Raw genomic sequence first — 9,407 nt, 5'->3', positions numbered from 1 at the left:
ATTAATAAACAGCTTCTGTAAGCGAGACTATCATTAATGATGGGCCTGCCAAACATTTGAGTTCCAGGTTTTTAAATTCTATATAGAACTGATCTGAATAACCCCTTCACACAAGGAACACTTTAATCACACAAAAAGCTATCCTTGAACTGTCAGTGTATAATTCCATAACGCTTCATTCTAAAAGCGGGGGCACTGCAGGAAAACGTTTGGGAAACCCTGCTCTACATGAAGTTTATTCAATATTATTTATTCAGTGATGCATATTGATATGAAAGCACACCTGCCGTACACACACACACACACACAAACACGGACAGGAAAATGGACGCAGGCTTGGCTTTTTTCTGTCGGCTGAACCGCGGCAGAGTCCCTCCCCTTTAAGAGTCTGGTCTCGGGAGCGGCGGTGGTGAATGAGTGAAGCTGTGGAGCGCGTTCTCGCGGTACCATGGCGGCAGAGGTGCCGCTGCGGCAGGACACTCTGCCCGAGCACTGGTCCTACGGCGTGTGTCCAGACGGCAGAGTGTTCTTCATAGAGTGAGTGCTTTGTGTGTGTGTGTGTGTGAGAGAGAGAGACAGTGTGTGTGAGAGAGTGTGTGTATCTCCTCTCGCCTCCGTTAACAGGTGGTTTGTTTCTCCGGTAGTGATGAGGCGCGCAGCACCACCTGGCTCCATCCGCGGAGCGGAGAACCGGTCAACTCCGGACACATGATCCGCTCAGGTAGGGCAGAGGAGCCCGGGAAGTTTTATAGTGCGGTTGTTGTTTATATCGTTCATATTTAAAGCGTTTTTCTCTCTGTTTTCTCACTCAGACCTGCCGCGGGGCTGGGAGGAAGGCTTCACTAAAGAGGGCGCCAGCTTCTTCCTAGAGTGAGTAAACTACCAGCTCTCTCTCCAACTCTCCGTTCCACCTTAAGCGGCACTGCGGTTCGCTTACAGTGCGCCCTTGTGTAGAGTCAACCGCCGTAGCGTTTAAGGTGGAACGGGGAGTTCGGGTTAGAGCATTTCTTAAATAAACTTGTGCTGCGTTAAAGCTGTCAAAGAGATGTCTGTGAACAGCCCCTCCAGTACACACACACACACACACACACACTGTTATTAACTCGAGTTTGGTGGGCTAATTCTGGCTCAGCTCATCCTTACTAGGCTTTAGAGACTTAACCTGTATTCGACTGGTGGGAGATGTCTGTGATTAAAAGTGTGATAGGTGGTTTTATTTCAGGGTCTAAATTGTATTAACAAGAATGTTATTAAAAAGAATTGTTTAAAAATAAATAAATAAATAAAACCAAAAAAAGCTGGAGAAACTCATCCAGCGTGCAGGGGATTTATTTGTTGTTGTGGTTCACCTGCTGGGTTAATGCACCAGTCTAGTGCCGTGGGATTTGGGATGTGGGTGAACTACAACACTGAAATTACATACCAAGTCAAAGTACCTTCCCTAGACCATATGTATATACAGTGTGTTATGTATAATGTAACTATTGTTAATTCACATATTGTGGCTCTGTTTCTATAGTTTATAAAGGAAACTGCAGTAGGCCATTTTAGTTGTGCTGTCATTTGGTCGATCATGTCAGATTTCTGTTCAGTTTTAGTGGGCGAGGCTACGTGTGACATACATACTATCATGTCTGCCACAGAACCAGTCAGAGTTAGCTAACTTTTCACCAGCACTGTTGCTGCTCTACTGACACCGCTGTTTTTTCATGGGCATAGTATGACACTGTCAATAGTCTGACCCGCATTCTCAGCTCAGAAGCAGCAGAGAGGGACTTTCAGAGCTTTTAATTACAATCACAGTTTAGTAATAATATGTGGGTGTGTGCACATGGTGAGTCAAAAGTCACAGGACAACGTTTTATCTGAATACCCCAGGAATTATTGTGTAAGGAGGCCATATCTGGAACATGGCTGCCATCTTGAAAGCCGCCATATTGGATTAAGGGCAAGTTTTAGTAACATATCAAAGAAATATAAGGGTGTCTTGTGAATCTGTATAAATATATAATATACTGCTTATATATTGATTATAACATGGTGTGTGCTCAGTCGCTAACGTGTGGACAGTGGCTTTAAAACCATAGCAACTTCAAACATGTTGGAGATCACTGGTAAAATTAGACAAATATGACGTCATATCCACATTTTGGTTTCCACTGTAGCTTTGCTCTGTTTGATTCCAGCAGGAATATCTCTTATATCTCTTTCTTTGGAAGTTGGAGTAGAAATTAATTTGCTTTGGTGCTCGGGGATGGAGCAATTTTTTTTTCTTTTCTGTTTTTGCTGTGTACATTCACCAAAATGTGAATGAACATCAGGTGTGAAGAGAAAAGAGGGCCTTGTTTAGAAATTCATACAGTGTTTAGGTGGTGAGTGAATAACCCACTGCTGCATGTTCGTTGGCATTAGTCATCTTCACTGTTTGATATAAAAACGAGGCTTTGTGGAATAGTAGAAGTGCATATAGTATTGTTGATAATATTAATAATCCTGTTCAGTAACCTTGACTTTTTGTTGGAGGCTGAAGTAGAGGATGCATTAATGAACATGCACTGAGCAGAGGCAGGTAGAGTCTCTGCTGGTGTGAAGCAATAGCTAACTTCACTTTTTTGTAGTATACTTTTTATGTCGTATCAACCTTTGTTGTTGTTTCTAAAGCCCGCTGTTTCCATGGGATTTTGAGACAAGACTGGATACATTTTATGCAATGCGACCTGTGGTAGTTGAAAAAGAACCAGGGAATAAAAGGCGAGTAGAGCTGTGTAGAGTAGTTACCTTGCAGTGGGAAAGCACCATAAGTGATTCCATTGACATTTCATTGACTCCTGCACTAATCAGGATTTGGGATGTGAAACATTTGGGTGACTACATAGATGAAATACAATAACACAGGCACTCTGAAATTGGCAACTGCGCCTTTAATAATGCAAAAAAAGAAGGTTCATCAGTGAATAGAGCATATATATTTTGGCTAAACCAGTCCCTGCTCTTATCAGTTAGCCTTGTTGGGATTGTTAATGTATGCTCATGTACACCTGCCTGTTTAATACTGTCTTCTCTGTGGCACATGGTGGGTCACAGATGGGTCTGAGCCTCTCTGCAGGGCTTCTCTGAGCTACAGAGCGGACTCAAAGCCCTGGGACTAATGAGGGAAACTGAGGGATAAACCTGGCAGTGAAGTCTGTCTGATGCTTTGGGTCTTAACTCCTGCCAGTGTCAGGTCGAGGCACTGAGCTGCAGATGTCTTTTAATGCTTTCATCAGGCTTGCCCAAGAAATCTTAAGGATGGAGCAGCCTGTACCTACCCAAGCTGAGGATAGAACCCTGGTCTGTCTTGTGGAGGGCTGCTGAGATTTCCACTGGGCTGTACCAACTGCTATGCTCAGCCTCAGTCATTTAGCTTCCAAAGGGTACACAATACACAATAAACCATCTGTGACCACAGCAGCATTCTCCCCTTGTCTAAACAGCCCTGTTCAGATTGTCTGCTTTCAGCACCTGTTCCTTTAAATGACAATGAGCGGCTCGAAGTTCACCCCGACCCTGAGTGCACAGCACTTTTACTTCTCGTTTTTCTCTGTTTTTTTACTCAGTGCTCTTGTTTTTCTATGCTTGTTGATCCATTTTGCTGTGTTTATACTCGCTTTTGTTCTCTCAAATAAACATGGCTTCAGCGCTGTGATTGGACAGATTCAGATGAGGGGGAGGGGCAGTATGAGGTCAAAAAAGGGTCAAAAAGATTGAGTTTGTAAAATACTCATAAATGTAACAGACTTTGTAACTGCGTTTGAGCAACTACAGACACGTACACGTTCACCGGAAAGAACCAAGGCCCCAAGAATCAGGAACGGAACCGGTTCAAGAACCAGAGTTCATTTGGTGGAAAAGCGCTATGGCTGACAGAAACAAATCAATGATTCAATGATTCCGATTGGTTAAACAAACCTCACGATCTGATTGGTCCAGCTAAAGCTTTCCTATTGGTCCATCAATTGGCCGTCAAAACAGGGTCTTAAATCCGCAACTGCAAAAAGAGATTCGCACACGCAGCAGAGAAGGAGAATGTGTGGATATTTTCCACCTCATTCAAAAACTCCCACTGTCACATATGCTCTTGCACATTTAAAGCATTGAGAGGTACTGATTCACACATTCATGACATTTGATTTACAAATGCAAATCTTTTTTCATATTTGTGAATTTAAATTATTATTGTTATTGTTGTTGTTTTAAATTTGTGCAGTCCAATACATTTGTGCATTTTTGTTTTACGTGTCTGTAGTCGCTCAAACGCAGTTACAAAGTCTGTTACATTTGTGAGTATTGTTTTACAAACTCAAAATCTTTTTGACCCATTTTTGACTCCATAGGGCAGTTCTAAAATCTCAACACAACGTCAGAAGCGGAGCAGAATCAGAACGACTCATTTTATTCCATGTTTCCGACATAGACAGCACACACAAAACTGACTGGGTGATCTTGTTTCACAGTGTGTGAGTTGGTGGGAACAACAGATACTCAAGTTAATGTAGACATCCACCAATCAAGGATTTTTTAAAAATCATATCTACTTTAATATTTAATATTTGTTTATAATGTGTTACTGACATTATTGAAGGGCATGAAACAATTTTATAAGGTACAACACCTTCTCCAGATAAATATAAATCAGGTGTTGACGGTAACCATGGCGGTGGTGAACGGCGTGTGTTTTAATTTGAATGAAGCAGAAGGTGTTGACTTCTGATGTTGTGAAACCAGTTGAAGCAGGTAGCGTGTAATACTACAGATGCAAATGACGGGGCATGACTTTTCCTTTGTGTGCTGTCATCTAAAAGAGTGGTGTTTGTGTAGGGTTTGAAATATCTGGGATTCGTTAAACTTGATCCAAAGAACAGAGGCATTGGCAGAAATATAGAAATTCACCCTGTAGATGACATTGATGTTTACCTTTTAGTGTGGAATGTAGAAACAACAATGTTAGCGTTTAAGAGTCATTGGACCTTGTTCACCCCGCCATTGGACCTTGCCTTCGCCAGGCTCAACATAGTTTAGGAACTGTAGTATTTCTAAAATAGATTTAGTGTCATATTTATCTGTTATGTTTCTCCCCTCATTTCGCAATTGGTTTATTTGCGCTCTATTATTATGATCTTCATAATCCAGAATAACTGACATTCTTCACTCTGAGGCATCTAACAATAAGGAAGTGGAGCAGAGAAGTAATTCTGTGGGTTTTGTAAATAATTCACTAGAATTGGCTTCAAAGGTGAATAGTTTTCGGAGCTGGGGATTTGTATCAGCGATCTCTTTCTGGAGATTTGGCAGCGTTACGAACAATAACGTTCAAAACATTAGAATCACTGTTTTCAGTACAGTCTGAAACCTAAGTACATGCCTAAAGTGGTTGTAATATGTACATGTTCAAAGTTTTGAAAGGTGTTCCTGGGAAAAGTGCTGGGTCCAGTGTCTGAGGTCATTAGGGCTTATTACAAAGTTACAGATAAAGTGCTTTAAAGCATTTACAGAAAAGTTATGATGACATTTAATGTCCAAAATGCAAAATTATTATTATGATTGTTATGAACAGATTATTGTACACTATTAATTCGTTCATCCTGTTCAGGGTTGTTGTGGGTTCAGGGCCTACCAGGAATCAATGAGTAGAAGGCAAAAATCCAAACTCACTCACTCACACACACACACACACACACTTTTAGACAGTTTTATATGTTCACTCAGTCACTCACACACACCTGTGAACACCTTTGCGCATAGAAGCCCCTTTAACACCCATTAATATTAAGGTAATTTGAGTGTAAGATGTGCCTTTATCGCTGTGCCATGACGACCTAGTGATGTGAAATTCTGGAATGATCTCTTCAGTTTCTACCTAATTTGCTGTTGCATCCATCTGGGATACGCAGGGTTAGCAGTACAAGCCCACACACACACACACACAGACACACACACACACACACACACACACACACAGACACACAGGTCTACCTGAGACTGTGGGAGCTTTATGTGGTGCATTCAGCTTCCTTTTCTCTTTATGGATTTTCACTCGCCAGACTCCAGTGGGAAGCTGGTGGGCGTCTCTATTTTTCTCTTGAGGTTCTGAGTTTTTCTGTCTGACTCACTCTTTAGATCCACTCTTTCTGTCTGTATTTTAGATCAGCTTTAGACTCTACTGAATGGTCGAATGTTTGAAATATATAGCATTCAAAAGTAAAATTGCTAGCAACAAATTAAATGGATGACTTCACATGCCTTTAAAAGTAGGTTTATATTTACTACAGTGCTGTGCTCAAGATGTTGAACAAAATATTAAGAAGAAATCCTATGTTCCGTGCTTGTGTATATGAACATGTTGATCAGGAGCCCACCAACTCGCACACTGGGGGACAAGATCATCCCTTCAAGATTGAACGAGCCAATCTGATTCTGCACAACAAGTGCAGAGACTTTTGAATTGCCCCGCCCCCTTGTCTGAGTCTGTCCAATCACAGCACTGGGCCCATGTTGATGTGAGACCACAAAGATGAGTTTAAATGTAACAAAACAGACACAATGAGTGCAGAGAAATAAGAGCACTGTGTAAGAACAGAGAAGAGAGAGAACTGAGCGTAAATGGCTAAAATACAGAGCTTCTGCTCCTCGCTCCTCACTGCTGTGCACTCGGTTCGGGGTGAACGGCGAATGGCTCATTTAAAGCAACAGGTGCTGAAAGTGGTAGTTCTGAACAGTGCTGTTTAGACAGGGTGTGAACACTGCGGTGGAGCTTGTGGGGATTTGACTAAAGCAGGTCACAAATGTTTCACTGTGTTCCATTGTGGAAAAGAGGACCCTTTAATAAAAACATCCAAACTCACATTAGCCTCATAACGCATTCCATCTGTCCATCTGTAGACAAAAGTCTTTAGCACAGACTTAGGAGCCCAATCAATATTTTCCTCACTAAAGCTCAGTCTTGCTATTGTTGCTTAGAAACTGCTATTTGATGTCCATAGCCTGAACACTGAACTTCAACATTAAAAAAAAAAAGCGGCTGCTGATACACCATTATAATACAACACTCTAATCCCAATCTAAAAGTGACTTGTGGATTAATACTGACATGTATCATTCAAGGGTGGCACGGTGGTGCAGCAGGTAGTGTCGCAGTCACAAAGCTCCAGGGACCAGGAGGTTGTGGGTTCGATTCCCCGCTCCGGGTGACTGTCTGTGAGGAGTGTGGTGTGTTCTCCCCGTGTCTGCGTGGGTTTCCTCCGGGAGACTGTCTGTGAGGAGTGTGGTGTGTTCTCCCTGTGTCTGCGTGGGTTTCCTCCGGGTGACTGTCTGTGAGGTGTTCTCCCTGTGTCTGTGTGGGTTTCCTCCGGGTGACTGTCTGTGAGGAGTGTGTTGTGTTCTCCCTGTGTCTGCGTGGGTTTCCTCCGGGTGACTGTCTGTGAGGAGTGTGGTGTGTTCTCCCTGTGTCTGCGTGGGTTTCCTTCGGGTGACTGTCTGTGAGGAGTGTGGTGTATTCTCCCTGTGTCTGCGTGGGTTTCCTCCGGGTGACTGTCTGTGAGGAGTGTGGTGTGTTCTCTCTGTGTCTGCGTGGGTTTCCTCCGGGTGACTGTCTGTGAGGAGTGTGGGGTGTTCTACCTGTATCTGTGTGGGTTTCCTCCAGGTGACGGTCTGTGAGGAGTGTGGTGTGTTCTCCCTGTGTCTGCGTGGGTTTCCTCCGTGTGACTGTCTGTGAGGAGTGTGGTGTATTCTCCCTGTGTCTGCGTGGGTTTCCTCCGGGTGACTGTCTGTGAGGAGTGTGGTGTGTTCTCTCTGTGTCTGCGTGGGTTTCCTCCCGGTGACTGTCTGTGAGGAGTGTGGTGTGTTCTACCTGTATCTGTGTGGGTTTCCTCCAGGTGACGGTCTGTGAGGAGTGTGGTGTGTTCTCCCTGTGTCTGCGTGGGTTTCCTCCGGGTGACTGTCTGTGAGGAGTGTGGTGTGTTCTCCCTGTGTCTGCGTGGGTTTCCTCCGGGTGACTGTCTGTGAGGAGTGTGGTGTGTTCTCCCTGTGTCCGCGTGGGTTTTCTCCGGTTTCTGACGCACAGTCCAAAAACACACGGTGGTAGGTGGATTGGCAACTCAAAAGTGTCTGTAGGTGTGAGTGAGTGAAAGTGTGTGTGTGTGTGTGTCTGTGTTGCCCTGTGAAGGACTGGCGCCCCCTCCAGGCTGTATTCCCGCCTTGCGCCCAGTGATTCCAGGTAGGCTCTGGACCCACCGGGACCCTGAACTGGATAAGCGGTTACAGATAATGAATGAATGAATAAATGTATCCCAGTGATTTAAATATTTAACAAGTTTTTTTCTGTGTGTATGATGTGATAAATAGAGCTTTTGATGACCAGGACATTCATAAGCTTCAAGCATATCTTTCTTGAAGTTAGCAGATTTGTAAGCATGGTGAAAAGTGAGTTTTGAACAGATGGAGAAGTTGTATCAATATATGTATAGTTTCCTTGTCACTTGCCGGACTAGACTTTGAATCTATGCCTTGTACCTGTAGCCTAAGTCTAGTTTCCCAATTCTCAGTGTGCGTACAATAGATGTGTGTTTTCAGAAGTTCAGTAGCTATATTGTGATATTGAATATGGATGGTATTGTTAATATATATTAGTTCTTCGGTGCTGCTGGAGGCCCAGCGTCCTGCACATCTGACATTAGACATGGTGCGTCTTATCAGGTCATTACCAACAATTTAGTGACAATTTGTGTGTTACCGTAGTGGATTCCAAATGTGTGCAGGCCGCTGTACCTCAGGGTGCCTCAGTGTACCTCAGTGTACCTCAGGGTGCCTGTGTTAGTAATTAATCACTGAAGCACAAATCCCCTTTCCAGAAAAAGTATATAGTAAGGGATATTTTTTCTAGTGCCATAAAAACAGGAATCTGTATGTGTTAATTCTCTTAAACTTTTGACAGTCAGAAGCACCAGAAAATATTTGCAATAAATTTAATTTACTTAAAATATAAATGCAAACAAATATAGAATTGAATGTTGAAACACACTCAAACTGGATTTTTTATTTATTTATTTATTTCTGAACCTTCTCACAAAGTGTAGTGCATGTTTTTTTTTTTAAAACATCATACCACCTTGCCTTCTGTACTCTGTGTGTGTGTGTGTGTGTGTGTGTGTGTGTGTGTGTGTGTGTTGGGGGGGGGGGGGGTGTCTAGAAACTCCATGGCATTGATGTATTCCCAGACTTTCTCTTTTATGTCCTTTCATCTCTCCCCTGCTTCTTTTACATTTGTTATGGAGATTTGCCCTGTTTTTTTCCCAACATCAACAGCTAAACAAAACATGCAGGAAATACTAAGTGTGCCACCATGTGTCACCATTTTGAGACATTCCCTTTAA

At 43.0% G+C, this 9,407-nt stretch overlaps 1 protein-coding gene across 2 annotated transcripts in view; it reads left to right on the top strand.

Annotated features, from left to right (window-relative positions):
- Positions 1-406: 406 nt before the first annotated feature.
- plekha7a (pleckstrin homology domain containing, family A member 7a) overlaps positions 407-9,407 on the top strand; it is an 82,421-nt gene continuing 73,420 nt past the window's right edge. For both annotated transcript variants that reach the window (XM_066684680.1, XM_066684679.1), the window contains exons 1-3: positions 407-537; positions 645-721; positions 813-870. In XM_066684680.1, coding sequence (XP_066540777.1) covers positions 449-537; positions 645-721; positions 813-870 — 224 coding nt within the window. In that variant the 5' untranslated portion in view covers positions 407-448. The remainder of the gene's footprint in view (positions 538-644; positions 722-812; positions 871-9,407) is intronic.

Source organism: Hoplias malabaricus, chromosome 11 (genome assembly GCF_029633855.1).
Source record: "Hoplias malabaricus isolate fHopMal1 chromosome 11, fHopMal1.hap1, whole genome shotgun sequence".
NCBI classification, from domain to species: Eukaryota; Metazoa; Chordata; class Actinopteri; order Characiformes; family Erythrinidae; genus Hoplias; species Hoplias malabaricus.
Note: the sequence above shows the minus strand (reverse complement) of the source record. Positions and strands in the feature narration are given on the sequence as shown.